The sequence below is a fragment of the Dermochelys coriacea genome, chromosome 1 (assembly GCF_009764565.3).
Source record: "Dermochelys coriacea isolate rDerCor1 chromosome 1, rDerCor1.pri.v4, whole genome shotgun sequence".
In the NCBI taxonomy this organism is placed as follows: Eukaryota; Metazoa; Chordata; order Testudines; family Dermochelyidae; genus Dermochelys; species Dermochelys coriacea.
This window is the reverse complement of record NC_050068.2, coordinates 133,099,989-133,119,745: the sequence shown is the minus strand read 5'-3', so window position 1 is coordinate 133,119,745 and position 19,757 is coordinate 133,099,989. Positions and strand designations below refer to the sequence as shown.

General features: G+C 40.5%; 1 protein-coding gene across 3 annotated transcripts in view; it reads left to right on the top strand.

Annotated features, from left to right (window-relative positions):
- The window catches only part of ARHGAP6 (Rho GTPase activating protein 6), a 516,937-nt gene that overhangs the window by 447,646 nt on the left and 49,534 nt on the right, over nt 1–19,757 (top strand). For all 3 annotated transcript variants that reach the window (XM_038375009.2, XM_038375033.2, XM_038375042.2), the window contains exons 4-7: nt 7,948–8,204; nt 13,058–13,253; nt 14,558–14,613; nt 18,437–18,587. In XM_038375009.2, the coding sequence (XP_038230937.1) occupies nt 7,948–8,204; nt 13,058–13,253; nt 14,558–14,613; nt 18,437–18,587 (660 nt within the window). The remainder of the gene's footprint in view (nt 1–7,947; nt 8,205–13,057; nt 13,254–14,557; nt 14,614–18,436; nt 18,588–19,757) is intronic.

Below are 19,757 nucleotides of genomic sequence, written 5' to 3'. Positions count from 1 at the left end.
TTCAATTTATTTCTATCCCCCCTTCCCACTTCTCTTCCCTGTCCCTCTCCAAGGACCACTCTCACAAGAGTCTGCTACTTCTGGAGATCCAGTCTCTACTCATGGGGGCCATATAGGAAGTTCCCATGTTATTCAGAGGGAAAGGATTTTATTCATGTTACTTCCTAATCCTAATCCAGGCAGAGAGGGATCGCAGGCCTATTTTAGTTCTAAGGCAGCTAAGCAAGTTCCTAAAGAAAACAAAATTCCAGATTGTTACTCTAGCATTATCCCTTCCCTAGGTCCCAGGGACTGCTGTGCTGCTCTCGATTTATTTTCACTTGGCAATTCACCAGAGCCACTGAAAGTTTCTCAGATTCATGGTCAATGGATCCCACTATCAGATCACGGTACTACCTTTCAACCTGTCAGCAGACATTTTGTATTCGTATAGTAGCAGCTTTCTTGCAAAGGTCAGGAATCCATGTGTTCCCTTATCTGAATGACTGGCTAGTGAGAGACTAGTCCAGGTCGCAGGAACTCTCCAATATAGCCACTATTCAGTCCACTTTCAACATGCTGGGGCTCCTAATCAATACAGAGGAATCTATTCTGACACCTGTTCAAAGAATAGAGTTCATTTGGGCAGTCATGGACTCTACAGAGGCCAGGGCTTTCCTGCCGGAGCAGAGGTTCCAAACGATGTGGGTCATTGCTCAAGATGTAAAGGCATGCCCTGTCACTATGGTTTGGAATTGCCTCAAACGTCTAGGGCACATGGAAGCATGCACTTACGTGGTGCAGCATGCCAGGCTACAGCTCAGAGAACTACAGGTGGCTCAGCTCGGGGTGCTCACAGGTCCATCATCACATGGAGATGGTGGTTCAGGCATCTGCTCAGGTCTTGTTCTCCCTGGACTGGTGTCCTCAAAGAACCTGCAAATGTTTGTGAGGGAGTTCTTTTTGCCCCACCACAACAGTCACCCACTCTAGTCACAGATGTATTGGATCTAGATTGGGGAGCTCGTTTAGGTCCGCTTCACACTCAGGGCCTTTGGTCTTCTCAGGATCTAAGTCTCCAAATAAATAGCAGGGAGCTTCAGGCCATTTGTTCAGCTTGTGTAGTGTTCCTTCCACATATCAAGGGATGGAATTTGTTGGTACTCACAAACAGCACAGCAACCATGTTCTGTGTAAACAAACGATGCTGGAGGTGGGGCGTTAGTTAAAGTTATGCCAAGTGGCGATCCTCCTTTGGAATGCCTGCATTGTCAGGTCTATCAACCTGAGAGTTGCTTACCTTCCAAGAGTTGAACACACTCTGGCAAATCTCCTGAGCAAGTTGTTGCAGGTCACCCCAAGTGGTCTCTTCAACCAGATGTGATCAGGTCCATTTTAAATCTGTGAGGAACTCCCCAGGTAGACCTATTTGCAACAAAAGCAACACAAAAAAAAGTCATCTTTTTTATTCCTGAGCCAATCATAGTGCAGTTTCACTGACAGATACCTTCCTACTATCCTGGTCAAAAGGTCTGCTGTATGCTTTCCTGCAAGTTCTGCTCCTGCTCAAAGTCTTGTCCAAGATCAAGCAAGATTCTGCTTATCTTATTCTGATAGCCCCTGCATGAATCTGTCAAGGTTGGTTTTCGACTCTGCTAGCACTATTAGTCAGACCTCTGTTGTTGCTCCTCAAAGATGTGGATGTGATCTCCCAGGACCATGTCTGCTTCCTTCATCCTGACCGTAAGGTCCTCCATCTGACAGTGTGGATGCTTCCAGGCTGACACCTCAGAATGAGTTTGCTCTAGAGTCTCAGGGAGTGCAGGAAGTTCGGCTAAATAGTAGGAAGCCTTCAACTAGGTCCACTTACCTTGCTAAATGGAAGAGCTTCTCCTTTTGGCCCATACAAAGAGGCATCTCCCCAGCTATGGCTCTGATTTACCATATCTTGGACTATCTTTGTTTCTGAAACAACAAGGGTTAGCTCTTAGCTGCCAAATGGACTCTGAGGGAACTATCTCAGCTTTCCACCCTCCCATGGATAACCAGTCAGTTTTTTCAAATCCTGTGTCCATCAGATTTCTAAAGGGTTTGCTCAGATCATACCCCCCAGGTTCACAGGCTGGTACCACAGTGTTTAAATTTAGTTCTGGCCAAGTCGATGGGTCCCCCCTTTGAGCTGCTAGCAACTTGTTCTCTGTTAGGCATGTCTATGAAGGTGGTTTTCTTTGTTGCTATAACCTCAGCCAGGAAAGTAGGGGTGCTGCGGGCTTCAGTATCAGAGCGTTCTTATACACTTTTCTGTAGGGACAAGGTTTTCCTTTGACCTCACCCAAAATACCTGTCTAGAGTGGTTTTCAATTTGCATATTAATCAAGCAGTACCAACTTCTTCCCAAAGCCTCATTCAAGTAAAGGGGAAGAAAATCTCCATACTCTAAGTGTTAGAAGAGCTTTGGCATTTTATCGGGATTGGACTAGGCCTTTCACGTCTTTGTCTTAGCTCTTTGTTGCAGTTTCAGACAGAATAAAAGGCTACTCACCCAGTGGCTCTCTTCCTGGATTTCTTGCTGTATTCATTTATGCTACTGATTGACTGATATTGCACAGATCTCAGGCAACTTCTGTGGCCATTCTGGCTCATCTACTCCAAGAAAACAGTTCTAGGACACCAAGCTGGTCATTTGACTCTCACTGTGCTATCTCTCATCAATTTAGAGATGATGCCCGATTTCGGCAGGTGGTCCTTCAATCCCGGTTCAAGTAAATTTGAACCCACCTGCAGTTTGAACTGCTTGTGAGTCATCTATAGCGGAATGGACATGTGCCATCAGAGAAGAAAAATAGTTATTTACCTTTCCATAACTGTTGTTGTTCAAGATGTGTTGCACATGTTCATTCCATGATCTGTCTTCCTTCCCCTCTATATTGGAGTCTTTTCCAGTAGGAAGGAACTGAGGGGGGTCAGGGTCAGAATAGCCATTTATACCTGCATGCAGTGACATAATGCACTAGAGGGCGCTCATGCTTCCCTGACAGGTACGACTTACGGGAAAATTTCCAACTGTGCATGAGGCGCACACATACCTCTAGTGATATGAACATGTGCAATACATATCAAAGAACTGTAGTTACGGAATGGTAGGTAGCCATGTTTTAGTTCAAGCAGTTTAGGACATGTCTATATTGTGCAAAAAGCCAGGGAGTGTATCTGTAGCACTCCAGCCTGCTGGGCAATAAGTGTCTGGTGGACCCTGCAAATGTGCACTAAAAGTTCCCTAGTTTGCATTAATGTACTGCTGATTCAATCCAGAGTACATGAAATCTCAGTACACCAAATCGCAACTCAAACCACAGTATGTCTCAGTACACAAATCACAAATCTCAGTACATTAGCTAATCTCAATTGCTGACTGACTGAAGTGGTGAGTACTGAGCTGAAGACTCATCTTTAAGCATATGTTGTTATGAGCCCTGTATTCCTGGTATTTAAATCTGATAGCTCAAGCATCTCAATAGATCTTAACCATAGGGCTGCTTCGATCAAAACCAGCACTTTTGGAATTCGAGTACTTGTGGCACCTTAGAGACTAACAAATTTATCAGAGCATAAGCTTTCATGGGCTACAGCCCACTTCATCGGATGCATGGAATGGAACATATAGTAAGAAGATATATATATATATATATACACATACAAAGAAGGTGGAAGTTGCCAGACAAACTGTAAGAGGCTAATTAATTAAGATGATCTATTATGAGCAGGAGAAAAAAACTTTTGTAGTGATAATCAAGAGACTCATTTAGACAGTTGACAAGAAGGTGTGAGGATACTTAACATAGGGAAATAGATTCAATATGTGTAATGACCCAGCCACTCCCAGTCTCTTTTCAAACTCAAGTTAATAGCATCTAGTTTGCATATTAATTCAAGCTCAGCAGTTTCTCCTTGGAGTCTGTTTTTGAAGCTTTTCTGTTGCAAAATTGCCACCCTTAAATCTTTTACTGAGTGGCCAGAGAGGTTGAAGTGTTCTCCTATTGGTTTTGGAATGTTATGATTCCTGATGTCAGATTTGTGTCCATTTATTCTTTTGCATAGAGACTGTCCTGTTTGGCCAATGTACATGGCAGAGGTGCATTGCTGGCACATGATGGCATATATCACATTGGTAGATGGGCAGCTGAATGAGCCTCTGATAGTGCGGCTAATGTGATTAGGTCCTATGATGGTGTCGCTTGAATAAATATGTGGACAGAGTTGGCATCGGGATTTGTTGCAAGGATAGGTTCCTGGATTAGTGTTTTTCTTGTGTGGTGTGTGGTTGCTGGTGAGTCTTTACTTCAGGTTGGGAGGCTGTCTGTAAGCAAGGACTGGCCTGTCTCCCAAGGTCTGTGAGAGTGAGGAATTGTCCTTCAGGATAGGTTGTAGATCCTTGATGATGCGCTGGAGAGGTTTTAGTTGGGGCTGAAGGTGATAGCTAGTGGTGTTCTGTTATTTTCTTTGTTGGGCCTGTCCTGTAGTAGGTGACTTCTGGGTATTCTTCTGGCTCTGTCAATCTGTTTTTTCACTTCAGCAGGTGGGTATTGTAGTTTTAAGAATGCTTGATGGAGATCTTGTAGGTGTTTGTCTCTGTCTGAGGGATTGGAGCAAATGCGGTTGTATCTTAGAGCTTGGCTGTAGACAATGGATCGTGTGATGTGTCCTGGATGGAAGCTGGAGGCATGTAAATAAGTACAGCCGTCAGTAAGTTTCCGGTATAGGATGGTGGTTATGTGACCATTGCTTATTAGCACAATAGTGACCAGGAAATGGACCACTTGTGTGGATTGGTTTAGGCTGAGGTTGATGGTTGAATGGAAATTGTTGAAATCACGGCGGAATTTCATTCTATGCATCCGAATAAGTGGGCTGTAGCCCACGAAAGCTTATGCTCTAATAAATTTATTAGTCTCTAAGGTGCCACAAGTACTCCGGTTCTTTTTGCAGATACAGACGGACACAGCTGCTACTCTGAAACTTTTGGAATTGTAACTGAAAACAAACTTGAAGGTGGTGCAGACTACAAAGAATAGGAGTAAAACATGTAACCCACAGTTCCACTGGATTGTTCTCGACTTCCTAATGTGGAATTAGCAGCTGTCGTAGGGTCTAGAGCACAGATGTTCTAAGCTCTCATTAGTCTCCCCTCCCCTACAGTCACATTTTGTACTAGCTGAAGTTTCCAATTGATCTTCAAGGTAGTTTTTTGCAGTAGACCATGTTATCTAGACTAGTCTAGCCTGGATGTAACACAGGCATGGATGACTGCAGGGTCTGCATCTGAGAGTAATGGGCACTATCTCTTGGTTAGCAAAGAAAAATATATTCTGACTACTGCTGCTCTAATGAGACCTTGAGCTTGTGAGCCAGTTTGATAACAGGCAGGTTAATTTCTTCAAAAGAGGGTGAACTTACTGGTTTTGCCGGTTCTTTAAAGTGATTCCAACTGCCAGCCAGGATCACTTTTCTCTTATCTAGCCTGAACCCAAGCCAGCTGGTTTTCATCCAGGTCTCCACCTCTGCCACACATTGAGAAATCAGATAAGTGGTTAAGATCTTCTGAGAGGAAGGCATACGGTAGACTACTATCAGTTTATTGATGGCACAATAGCCATAACTCTTGAGAATCTCCCCTAGTAGCTGCACATACATGTTGAACAGGTGGGGTGAGACGATCAAACTCAACAATCGACAGACCTGGAGGAGGAAGAGTGTTGCCCCAGAGTACCTTTTGTGACCAGGAAAGAGTGGAGCCATTTTAAGGTAATTCTTTCCAGCCCAGCCAAGGTCCCAAATTCATATTAGTAGCACTCCATAATCAACAGTGACGAGGTAGAGCTAGTAGTATCATCTGACCTCCGTAGCCAGGAGATCATTGGGCAAGAGATCAATGCTGTTTCCATATTGCATCCCAATCCCAAGTGTAACTGACTGGTAGCCCAAATTGGAAAGTGTCATTTGCTGCTGGAGTTGGTCTAACACCAATTTCTCAATGATCTTCCCCAGAAAAGTGACAGTTGAATATAGGAGGCAATTGGAAGGTGGAGGAGGACACTGTAAATACAGTAGAATGACACAGTGTAAGGGTCACTGTGGGAGCAGAGAGAACAATTTGGAGGCAGGGAACCCGGGCAGCATGGTGGCAAAGTCAGGAGGACAGAGTACTGAGAGGAAGGAGAATGTGTGGGACAGGAGTCTGATGGAGCAGGAAAGGGGTTGGGGAAATGAAGAGGAGACAGGAGATAGGGATAGAAACCGGGAAAAGAATGAATGGCAGCTCCACGACCATAGGTGTTATGATTGGCTAAATGAAGTCCTCCATGAAACAGCAGAAGGGAGGTCCATGTTAGTGTGTGTGCATTTTAAAGTTGAACTTCCAACTTGAAATAATTGCCTCCAAATTGGGGTCCCTAAATGAGAAAAAATCAGAAGACAACCCAAAACAATACCATGTGTTTATTTTTAAAATCTTATTATTATTCATCTAGGGGTGAAGGATGGACTGACTTATGGTTCTTTGATCTCTTAGAATTAGTAACATTACATACTGCTTGATTAACCCTTAAATATTCTGTTGTGATATTTTTACTTGTTCTAAATTAAAAGCAAGTTGTTTTGAAATGTCATTCAGTATACTGGTCTCCTCCAAACTCACTTGATGTGAGTGCATCAGCTTCCCAATTTTGGTTTAGTCTGGCCACTAAATTGATTTGTGTCTTAGCATGCTTTACGTCTAAAGGGTAGTGATGATGACTCTAACCGGAGCAAAACAGAGTCTCTGTCTACTTAGGTCTGATAATACAATAATGCTTCAATTCAAGATTCAGACAGTACACTTTTTTTTTCCAGTGCCTTGTTATAATCTCAGTGAAAATGCTAAGACTTACAAAGGTGTTCTACAAAATACAGCTGGGCATTCGGTCCCAACAGGAAGTCTGGTAGAGGCAGGGTATTTCTAAAAAATGTGACAGAAAATGCATTTATACGAATTTCTGCTTGTCCTTTGTTTCTAAAGCTGGAATTGCTTCCTCTGCATCCCTGTTTGTGTTGTCTGTGTGCCAAATTCAACTCTGATATATGTGGGTAAAAGCCAATGACTTTAGTGGAGTTGCACCCACTTTCACCAGGGATGAATTGGTCTCAAAGACTTAATAAACATTTTACTTTCTGTTTAGATGCACAGTTTTACAGAACTTAAGAAACCAGACTGAACCAATAGCTCTAATAGACAAATGAACTGACTCCATTAATCTCAAATGGCTCGTAGCTCTAAAGCTTAATAATGACACTTTAAATGACAATGTTATTAACCAATTCACTGCTGATCATTTTAGCCAAAACATCTTAGGCACTTTTGAAAATTTCATGCTAAGGCCTGGTCTATGCCATTTTTCTACCAGTATGACTATGTTTGTTAGGGGGATGATATTTTCCCCTCACACACTGTTAAAGCCCACAGTGCAGAGGCAGTTATGTTGGTATAAAGATGCCTTATACTAGTATTGCTTATTCCTCTTTCCATATAGAAATGGCGATAGCAACATAAAGTACCATTATACTAGTATAACTGCGTCCACATCATGGCAGTCAGACTGCTTTATCTATACCGGCATAGTTAAGCGTATAGACTAGGCTGAAATGATTTTTCCAAGGTCACCTAGGGAGTACATGACAGAGCTGGGAACAGAATCCAGTTTCCCAGCAAGCCTATTATAGTGCCTTAACCACAGACTATGCTTCCTCTACACTGTGCAGCTAGTACTTAGTTATCTGGGAGTTATTACTGAGAGGGAGCAGTTACCTTAATGAGATTGTTATATAGTTGAAAGTTGTCAAAGACAACAAGAGTCTTAGGATGATCACTATTTTTACAAGTTTGGTACAAAGTGAAACAAACTTAACAAATAAATAATTCTATTCTTGTTGCAGAATTCGTACCCCAGGCTTTTGGAATGCCCTTGTCCCAAGTGATTGCTAATGACCGGGCCTACAAACTTAAGCAGGATTCTCAGAGAGAAGAGCAGAAAGATGTGTCAGACTTTGTAGCCTCTCTCTTACCATTTGGAACTAAAAGACAGAACAAAGAACTCTCAAGCAGTAACTCATCTCTTAGCTCGACCTCGGAAACACCAAATGAATCCACTTCCCCTAACACACCAGAGCCAGCACCACGTGCCAGGAGAAGGGTAAGTTTACCTGTAACAGCTTAATGCACACTGGGGAATCTGTTGGGGCCTCAGGCTCTGGTCAGCACCAAAAATTAAACTTGTGCATGATGGTTTCTGACCACATTTAAATAAAGCTGGTTGTGGTTCGAGCCAGCCCTGGTTAATGGTGGAAGTTGTAATCTTAATAGTCAGCCTGCTTTCCCAACTGGGAACAAGATAGGAGAGAACAAGATGGATACTGCATGATTATTACAACACCATAAGGGATACGAGACTTTCGGTTTTCCTCCACTTTGGTTCAAATTGGCCTGTCCAGTTCTGCAGGATCTGACTGTGTGTATTTTTTTCAACTGGTGATGGTAGATGGACTACACATATGAGACTGATGTTCATAGGTATTCATATTCTAATTTAGAGTCCAAAAAACCAGAAATTAATCTAATTATTAGCATCCACTAGTAAAAATCACTATGGCCTGATTTAGATGTCACATACCTCAGAGTAAATCAGGACCAATTCTATAAAAGTTAGTGAAAATAACAGTAGGATAATGTCACAATTTGAGCTCTTTACAAAAAAAAAATCAGATGGTACTGTAACAAGCTGTCGTAAATGCTGCTCACATTGCCTTTTTATGTGGAAAAATGGGGAGAAAAATTAAACCTTGATAACTAATCTAAATGTTGGGGATACCAGAGGAGCTAAGGAAAAAAGAAATGTTCCCGAGGAATCCTCAGCGACATTCACTCTTCTCCACCTCCCCTGCATCAAAGCTTTTATGGGGAAGTACTGTGGGGGACTCTGTAAAGTATAGGGTTAACAAAATAAAAATTGATTGTATGCAGTATTTGATACAGTGTATCCCAAAGTACAACAAGCAATAAGTTAGATTCTAGTAGTACAAAACAATTACAGTAAATGGTACAGTAATTCAGTAGTATGTTATATGCAGCCATAGGTATAGGAATCTGTTTTAGTGAGAGAGAGAGAATTATTGACCAGGAGATGGGAGCCATCCCCTATTCTTTTTCAAAAAGTGCTGTGAAATATTTAATTTCCACTTGGACAGCCATCAGGGATGAGCAGAAGAAATCTAGGTTTAATCTTTCATCTAAAAGATGTGCTAAGTTCCTAGCAGTCTGTGTTTTTGACACTTTGTTGGTATGAACAAGAGAGATGGAAGTCAGTACTTCCACTTGCAGGGTATTGTGGCTGAAGTTTCAGTACAAGTCATGGTGATATAATATCATATGGTTCACCTCAGAGATAAATAAAAGTGAAGCTGAAGGCAAGCAGTTGAGGTAGAAGCAGACATAATTTTCTATTTAGAATGTGTTTGAATTATTAACTATAACAACCTGACATTTCTCTTCTGTCTTTAACTTCTGCACTTTATTAGGTCAGTCTAGTCCATTCCCCAGCCATTCTTGGAGTGTTCCTTACAGGATATTCTCCAGTGCATTTTCTAACCTACTTTTAAATGTTGCAACTGATGGGACTACCACCTCTTCCTGTGAGACACTATTCCACATTCTGGTCTTCCGCTATCGGATAGTTTTTCTTAATATTCAGTCTAGATATCCCCTCTCAGTTTTATCTCATGACCTCTAACATAAATAATTCCTTTCCCTCTTTGGTGTTAACAGTCTACAGGTATCTGCAGTTGGCTATTGTGTCCTCTTTCAGTCACTGCTTAGTGAAAATGAAAAAGATACTATCAAGAAACCTATGAAGTATTTGGGGAGGTTTTTTTTTGTGAAGTTGCTGAGATTGTATTCTTGTTTACCATATTTCAGATTGTGTTCTAAAGACACTGCCTTATGTTGTCTCTTCTTTATTCAATCTCCTTTAAAGTGGGATAGATTGATTTATATATTGGATTTTAGCCAAGTCTTGAATAAGTTTCGAAATATCTATTTATGTTGCAGACATATTTTAAATTTTGTTAAGTGCTTTTGCTTTCTTGAGATTTGGCAGTAGCTTACCGTTCCCTTTTTCAGGTCATCCCTAGAGAAACATATTGTATATTACTTCTGGCTGGAGATTCTTTGGGCCTTCAGATAAGTTTGGTAGTTTTTATGCTGCACCCCCAACTCCAGATTTTGAAATACATGATCCGATGCAGAAGGAAACTTGCACTTGAGGTGTTCTTGTCCTATTACTCCCATACTCTTTCTCCTAAAAGATATTTTAGCAGCATCACAGATGAAAAGAGAAAGCATTGGAAACTGTCCCATTCCATAATACTGACTCTGGGTACTCTGCCTCTTACATTTTACCTCCTGGGCAGTGTATACTGGGAGTCCCAAAGTTTCTTTTCCTATTAAATATATCAAAGAAAATGATCAAATGTGTACTGAAGGTAAAAGCAGCAGTGCAAACCTGTCAACATCACCTGTTAATGTGCTTCAACCCTGACCTGGAGGGACTATCGCAAGGAATGAGAGGGTGATTAATTTTATATAGTCAATCCTTGGTCTCTCAGCTCAGGCTCCTAACAAGGGCACCAATTAGTGCCTGTTGTGGTGGCAATGGGTCGTGGACTTTGCGATGAAATCCTACAGATGTCTGTGGACCAAAAGGGATATTGTCATTAGGTGGTTCAACTCCATTGCCTTCAATAGATTTTCACCTGCTTATGTCAGGGATTATTCTGGCCCTACGTTAATATGTTATCTATGCCAAAAGGCGCTGAAATAATGTGAGCACAGTCCCATCTCTTTTATTAATCAAGTTGTGTAAGGGGAATAAACTTTCTCCTGAGATGGCAGGGTCAAGTATTATTTCTGGAACTACAGTAGTGACTGTGGGTGGGGTTTTTCAGTAGCTCTCAGCATTAACTGAAATATGCTCCTATTGCAGTCCAGGGGAATTCCATTATGCCCTTCAATAGGAGCAGAATTAAGCCAAATCTGAATGTTTTGAAAATCTCATCCTACATCACTAGTGTTTTAAAAGAAGCTCTCCACTGTAAGCCCAGTTTTGAAACCCCCTGTGTCCAAAATCCTCAAAAAAATGTAATTTTCACGTGAAGTTTTACATATGTGGTCTCTAGCCCAGTGTATCTTTTTTTTTTCCTTTGGGAGGAATTGAGGGGAGTCAGACAAAGCATTTTTGAGAGAATGAAACTGAAAATTGAGGTGAAGCTGACTTTGTGAAAGGTCTTGTAATTATTTTTGTAAAACTAAATCTCAAAAAAGAATGGTCTAGCAACTTGGAGGTTGTTTTATTCATAAGTCTTCCAGGAGATCCAGGAAACAAGACTATTTTTGATAAGGTCATATGGTTATTTTAGATGTTATTAACGAAAGATTTTAATTTTCAGTCAGTTCCCAGTGGACTTTATAAGTTTGTACAAGGGCTAGAAATATTTATAAAGTTCAGTTGTGGGCTGACAGAGAATTGTACCAGCAGAATTAGTAACTTCTGTCATCTGAACTGCTCAGGTTCTATGTGCTTACATATTCCACCAACACAGGTTATGGAATTTGTATACTCTGTCAGCAGAACATCTTGCATTTAAAGAGGTTACCAGGGTTTCCAGCAGAGTATTGGATTTGAATTCTACAGTGGCTTATGTTCCCTTGAACAACATGTACTGAATTCTTTCACACCACATCTTTAGTTATAATAAATATTTTCTCTGTAATAGAAGGAAATATAACAATTTACAGTAGATGTTTTTATATCAAGGTTTTTTAAATCTGTAAATAAAAAAGGAAATTACTATGCCAACCTTCATTAAGAAACAGTTTAGATTGCCAATAAATGTCAATGGAATTAAAACACTAAAAAAAAAATCTTTTAAATATAATTGTGATCTACAAGCTTAACTGTATCCCCAAAAGATTTTTGCCTAGGAATTTAAACAGGATGAGTCAATGGAATGTAATAATGTTATAGGAATATTAGTGAGGCAAGGTGGGTGAGGTAATATCTTTTGTTGAACCAACATTGAGTAAAAGATATTACCTCACACACCTTTTCTCTCTTATGTCTCAGGACCAACGTGCTACAGCAACACTGCATAGGGATATTAATCATTTTTGTGTTTGGGAATAGCTGGCCTTCATTTTTAGATGTCAAATTTTGGAAGTGTTTTACCTTTTATTCCTTTTTCAGTGCATGAGAGGTTGTGCCTTCCTTTAGTTCAAAAATGTATGTATTTGAAGATTTTATTACAATGTTAAATGTTTTAAAAATATTTAGAACAGAAAAGACAGATTGTCAAAAAAGAGCTCCATGTAGAGCCTATCCCTGGTCCTTCACAACTCAAAAGTAAAAATACATTGCAGGGTCATGCAGAGTTATCTGAGGTACTGTAGATGTGTATATGTATATAAAGTGTGTATGTGTGTGTATAATATACTTTGCATTCCTTTTCACTGGGGTTATTACACAAGATGTGGGCCCAATAAAAAAGTATGAATATACCCATACATGCATATGTATGTTAATATAGATAATGTGTACACACACACCCACACATTAGGCCTGATTTACAACTGTCCTACACTTTATGCAATTACACTTGTAAAAATAAGCATAAAGTGTACTTTGGTACATTTGGTACTGTTTTATACCCTCTTTGCGCTAGTATAGGTGATTACACAAAGTGCAGAATAACAGAGAATTGGGCTTCTTTTATATAGTGGGCCTGATTCTCCACTCCAGAACACTGATTTTATACTGGTATAACTCCATTGGAATAAAACAGTGTCAAGAAGGGGAGAATCAGAGGCACTTTGTATGTATGTTGTTTAATATATAAGATCAGTGGTCAAAAGACTTCATTAGATACGCTCTTAAGGGAAGGGAGCTGCTTAGTTGATTCCATCCTTACTGATTGTACATGTATATGTACTTTACAGGGCGCAATGTCTGTGGACTCTATTACAGATCTTGATGACAATCAATCCCGACTGTTAGAAGCTCTACAACTCTCTTTGCCAGCTGAAGCTCAAAGCAAGAAAGAAAAGGCAAGGGATAAGAAACTAAGTCTGAACCCTATTTATAGACAGGTTCCCCGGCTTGTAGATAGCTGCTGCCAGCATTTAGAAAAACATGGTAAGTTTATTTAATTTTGCTTTAGGTAGAAAGATACATTTTTATTAGGGTTCATGTATGTAGAACTAAACATTATATACTCAGAGAAGCATACATATACATGTTCTTATAATGTTTAGTGTGATGTACATTTTTAACCCATTTATAGTATATTTTAAACCACTTCATGGTAATAGCATTATTTACCTAGGCATTTGACCAACTATTATTATGACCTCAAATTCTTATCACTCCACAACAACCTGCTTGTAAAGTGAGACCTGTTGACAAGTTCTTTGATTATTAATGTTTGCTAGCTTGCAAGTGAATATCTCATGAATATTCATACAGCAGCAAAATATTATTAATTATTTGTATTCTGGTAGCACATAAAGGCTCCCCACCCATTGTGCTTACAGTCTAAGTGACCAGACTGACTAAAAACTAAAAAGCAACCTGCCAAAAGTACAAATACAACTTCTTTTAATTTTCCCCTTTGATAAAAACCTCCCCCGCAGCCAGTCTCTGCTGTGTCTACCTGTCAGCTCAAGTTCTTCACAGCTCTTGCTCAACCTAAATGTCCTCTTTCTCCTGCCACTGCAGGAAAACACTCAGCCTTGTTTTCAGAGAGAGACACAAAACCAGGGGGGAAATCCCAAAACCCCAGACTGCCAGAAGTGTCCTACGGCCTACTCCCTTTCCCCCCCCCCCCCACCCAGTGTCCCAGCTCTGTTAGTTGTGGACACTTCTCCTGCCTCTCTCCTTCCTGTGATATCACTCCTGGATGTGCTGCCCCTTAAAGCAAAATTGCCACCACAACATCCACCTGTCTGCCTGCCTGTTGATGTAGCATTGAAAAGATGGCACAAAAAGTGGCATTGAGCTGCAGTTCGGCAGGTTAGGTAATCCAAAAGTTTTATTAAATTGAGAAACTCCTTGTCCCGGGTTTCAGAGTAGCAGCCGTGTTAGTCTGTATTCGCAAAAAGAAAAGGAGTACTTGTGGCACCTTAGAGACTAACAAATTTATTAGAGCATAAGCTTTCGTGAGCTACAGCTCACTTCATCGGATGCATCCGATGAAGTGAGCTGTAGCTCACGAAAGCTTATGCTCTAATAAATTTGTTAGTCTCTAAGGTGCCACAAGTACTCCTTTCCTTGTCCCAAGGCACCTTAAGTCTCCTGAGCTAGGTAAACACGTGTTTAGAGAAATGCTTTTATTCTCTACTGTGGTACTAATGCACATAGCTCAGATTGCTTTTGTTTCAACGCAGTTTCTGACCGAGTTTTAAACAGTGAAACAGTCTACTAATATGCTATGCTTTCAGGTCTCCAGACAGTTGGAATATTCAGAGTTGGAAGCTCAAAAAAGAGAGTCAGACAGGTGAGCAGACATTTAGTTACATGAAGTTGACTGTTTTTGACTATTCACCTGTAGAATTTCTAGTAATGTGATTATTTCCCCGACCTCACAGTAGATGAAAGTAGAGCTTTTTGTGGAAGTGACTTTATGGTATTTGGTTATTATCTATGGTAGCTCTAAGTAGGCTGTTTCCAGTCCCCTTCCAGTCAGGAAGGAGCAAAACAGTTCAAAGAAAACAAGAATTCTAACCTAAATCTTGAAATAAGGTTATTTTTCCAAGTTCAAAAATGATCAAATAAGAATTGCTCCCTCTGCCCAATTTTAACTGCCCACCTTCACCTTTGGTGAAATCCGTATCAGGGTCTCAGCAGGTTAGCAATCTCAGTATAGTCTGGATCATCTCATACCTGAAGAAGCAGTGTAAAGCATCAGATTTGAGTAGACTTCAGTGACAAGGTTTAGGTTTGAAAGAAAAGTTGACAAGTACCTGGACTGAATGGAGGAGGTGTACTTTTGGCTGCCAATTGTATCTAACATTCCAGAAAGAGTTGATGATCACAAATTAAACCCAAATTACAAATCTCTTACACAGAAGTTGCGGGATGTTAATTCATATAGGGAGAAATCAACCCCCAAATTCCTTCTCCTAAGCGTCACCTCTCTTACCCCTATTAATTTCAAATAGTTCTCTCCCATCCAAGTCCCAGTCTCAGCCGAACATTGAGAAAGCAAAGATTCTTCCCCATGGGGATCCAATGATAAAGACAGAGCTGGGAGTTAACACTCACTCTCCCTCCCAGCAGCCACATACACTAAAAGATGGGTGACAGAGGATAGCTTTGTAACATCTGCTAGTTATACTAAGTTTGGAGGTAGAGTAGTTACAGGGAGGTATCAGAGTAAACAATATGGTACAAAAGAGCAAAAAGAAGGAGCGGGATGAGCCAGATCCTGAAAACCTGAGGTCCTGCATGACACTGGGCTGGTCCTCTTGAAAGTGAACTCTGATGGGTAATCTAGCTCTGCTCTCTGCATTCTGGAAGGTAGGATTCAATATCCCTTAGAGATGTAGATTACTGTATGCCAGTTCTGACAACTGCGTGGGCTATGTATCAAGAAGTTAGACATTTTTATTCTACCAAGATAGCTTACAGATCACCCACTAAATTGGGAAAATCATGGAAAAATAAGTTACCATTTGAGCTACAGGCTTTAACTACAAAATACCTGTTGTTTAAGCAAAGGCAAGTGCAAACCTACAATCATATCATTCCTGTGGAAAGAACCAGAGGCTGGGCAGTCATTAACTAGGCAATGAGCTAACCTCCACTTTGAAAGTCGTTACTACCTGTTTTTCCTTTTACCGAGCTTTCAAAAATGTAGCAAGGCAAAACAGTTTGGCATTTTTGTATTAAATTTAACTAATTTATTTAATTAAATTAACTCATGTATTGTATTAAACCACATGGAAATGTCTGGACCTTTTGCAGTAACAATAATAAATGCTGTCATCATGAACATAAGAGTGCGGGATATGTAAAGTCTGATTTCAATTAAAAATCTGTCCATTTTCTGTACCATAGAAGGCTTTGCAAAACACTTCTTTAGTTGTGCTTCTACAGCTGTTCACAGGCTTTGCTGCATGCAAGATGGACAAGGGTTTTCTGAAGTGAGAGTTTTCTATTTCAGGTGAATTTCTTTGCAAAGAACAAAGAAATGTGTGTGCCAGTGGATTTGTTTGGGTTGTTGAGCGGGGAAGGAAGCATTAGAGCAATTGCAAATATATAAACCATTTTACTTGTAATCTCTTAAACCTCAATTGGAAGCCATTGTTTAATGCTTACCAAGTATGCTTCCTAAAGTCTGATGAAAAGACTGTAATTAAAAGCAATGTGTCTGAGAGATCTCTTAATGAGAAATGGAAAGATATTGCCTTTTTATACTGCTTGTATATATCTCAAACTGAAATAATTCCATGGACAACGTATGTCTGATATTCTGTTAATTATAACATCCCTTTGGAGGCCATCCTGGTGACCTTTTGTGATCTATAGATCCATAAGCATTATATAAGAGCTAGGTATTATTAGAAGTAGTGGTAACGCTTTGTCCCACCATGTGGGGTCCATTTTGTTTAGAAAATATCATTTCAATTCAATATTTTGTTTTGAAAATGTCAGTTCAAATAAAGCAGAACAAGGACGATTTTTTTTTTTTGGTTTGGCCATATAACCAAAAAAATCAGTTATTTGCTCAGCTCTATTCATGATGTTCAATGGTAACTCTGCCACCCAATCTGAGGATTGGCATTGGGTTGTGAATGGAATCCCTTGAAGTCCTCAGCTGGAAAAAATAATACCCACAAAGCAGGGTCTCATGGGCAGGGAAGTGTAATAATGGAGTAAGAACAAACTGGCTGATCTAGGCTTCATGTTCAAGTGTGGGAATCCCACACTTAATAGCAAGGCTCACAGTGAAAAGGGGACCCCCAGTTCTTACACCAGGCCCTTAAACACTCCCAAAGTGTCAACCCTTGGGACCAAGTTTGCATTAGAAAATGTGGCATTTTCCACACTCATCTACATTTACATGATTTCCCATTGCTCAAGACTAAGATCAATGTAGGCATATACTTTCCTGGTGATTTGCCTGCTCTTGTGTCTGTGATTTGCCTTTAAACTCCTCAGTCCCACTACAAGTGGGGGGGGGGGGGGCTCATTTTTTCTTCCGAGCCACATTTACCTATAATTAGTCATTGGGGTGATTTAAATATTTGAAATTCCCCTGCATACTAGCAAAGCTTTGAAGTACTGTACTCCTAGAAAACATAATTTCATAAATTATTATTTCAACTTTGAATACAAGACTAACAAGGGGAGCATTCAGTTTGAAGAAGGCATGTGCAGAGTGAGTGAGAAGCCATTCCGTAAGTGCTGGGATAGCACACATACTGGAAAGGAGACTGTGACAACCTTTTACAATGTGCATTTCAGTGTGCATTCCCTACGCAAAATTGGCAGTGTATAAGTAGGAGGCAGGGCTAGTGACTTAGACTCTCCATGTCCCCTTTGGCAAGTCTGTTGCTGCTAACAGTGCTAGACTTGCTCATTTCTTGTGCTCTTGACTGCAATTGTGGCTAGAAACAACAGTAGAACTCAGATTCTGTGATGAAGTCACTTGGCTGTTTGTTCACTTTTTAATGGTGATCACTTTGTGAAGATAAATAAATGGTTAGGAGGAGCAGGAAATATCAGGGCAAAGTGCCACAATGTGTTCGCAAACTTGGCTTCTTGCTTCTAGAAACCTGGATTCCAATGCAATCTCCGGTCACAAGAGAAATTTGACTTTTGGCCTCTTCTTATTTATTTATTCCTATTATGAAAATTGCTACACTATGCAGCATGACTTATAGTCTCTCTCTGCTCCTGAAGGGTTCAGGAGCTGAATAGTAGGGATAATGGAGCAAGGCTGTATGGGGAAACCGTGTCTACTACATACTCTTATTATAACTGATTCCAGAAAGTGTATTATTCTCTTATTCTCATGACGATTACATTCATTGGTGCTCTATTTTTGATAAAAGAATATCGTAAATTAATTGAAAAACAAAAAGATCTCCCTCCCTTTTTTTAAAAAAAATGAATCTGGCACATACCAGGGATTCTGTATATAATGGAAATAGTCAGCAACTAAATGTGAGTTGTATGCCTGCCCTTCCCAGGAACAGCAAACATGAAATGTTAATGTGAGTAAATCCATATCTAAAAATATGTTCTCTTAGGTAATGTACTATATTAATGAGTATACTGTGATGTGACTATTCTTTTGTCCTGATTTTTTCCAGTTACGGGAAGAGTTTGACCGTGGTGTAGATGTTGTGCTAGAAGAAGAACACAGCATCCATGACGTTGCTGCTTTATTAAAGGAATTTCTACGAGATATGCCAGATCCACTTCTCACCAAAGAACTTTACACTGCCTTCATCAACACACTCTGTGAGCTTTACAACCTCTTCTTTTAGTGTTTTTCCACGTGCTCAGTTCTACATGCTCCACAAGGCCACTAATAACATTTTATTTAAGAGCCTTAATGCTCCCTCTACTTCCAGTTCATTACAAATATTTGTAAATTTTCTCATATGTTGCAAAGGGCTTTACTTGCTTTTGGTGCTGGATAGATACAACACAGAAAAAAAATTCTCAGCAACGTGGAGGTTATTCAGTGTATATAGAAAATCACATTCTATCTATCCACGTGCATACACACACCGTACATATGGTGGTGGTATACGTGTAATATATTAAGCCCTGATTCTGTAATTGGATCTGCAAAGGCAGATTGTTATGCTCATGCAGAGTCACATGAAAATCAATGGGGCTTGCTCAGGTGGAAGAGTCTACCTCATTAGATCCAAATTTTGGATTGGGGGCTTTATGGGGTAATGAGATAAATGACAGAGCCATGTGATTATGCCACATTTTTCATGGACTTGGTACCACTCTGCCCACTAATCCACTAATGCCTGGATTATTTCTAGTGTTGCAAACCTCTGAGCAGTTTCATACAGCCCCTCTCTAAAACAATAATCATGCCAAAGAAATGTTCCTTTTCTCCTTCCTCCTCTTGCAGAAGTTTTTGGCTTATAGGCATTATAAATGATTTTTAACTTTTTCAGCTATTGATTGGAATTAACCCAGACTGTCATGGGGCCCTCGCCCAGAGTGAACCCCACATGTCCAAAAGGAACTCACTGTCCAGTGCCCTCAGTGGGGTGCCTAATTGCAAGCCTTCCCCTCGGTTGCCTCCTCCTGTTGGTCACCTCTGTCTGGGTCTTCCATGTCCTAGCCTCTGGCCTTCACACTTGAAAGTTCAGTCCCCTCCTGGGGTCCTCAAAGTCCCCTCAGCAATAGTCCCACATGAACATAAACAAAAAGTCTTTCACGCCTTCTCAGCTCACAGTTCTTTATTCCTCTGGTGTGGCATTGGGCCTCAGGAATGCTTCTTTGGAGCCTAGGTAATGCAAGTGGTTATCACTCCTCTCCTTAAGCCAGGAGTCCGCAGCCCTCCTCCTGGAGCAGGGAGTACTTCAAAAGTCACTGTTTCTCTATAAGACAGGAACCTCCTCCCCCGGGGCCAGCCCACAACATTTTGGCATCTGAAGCGGG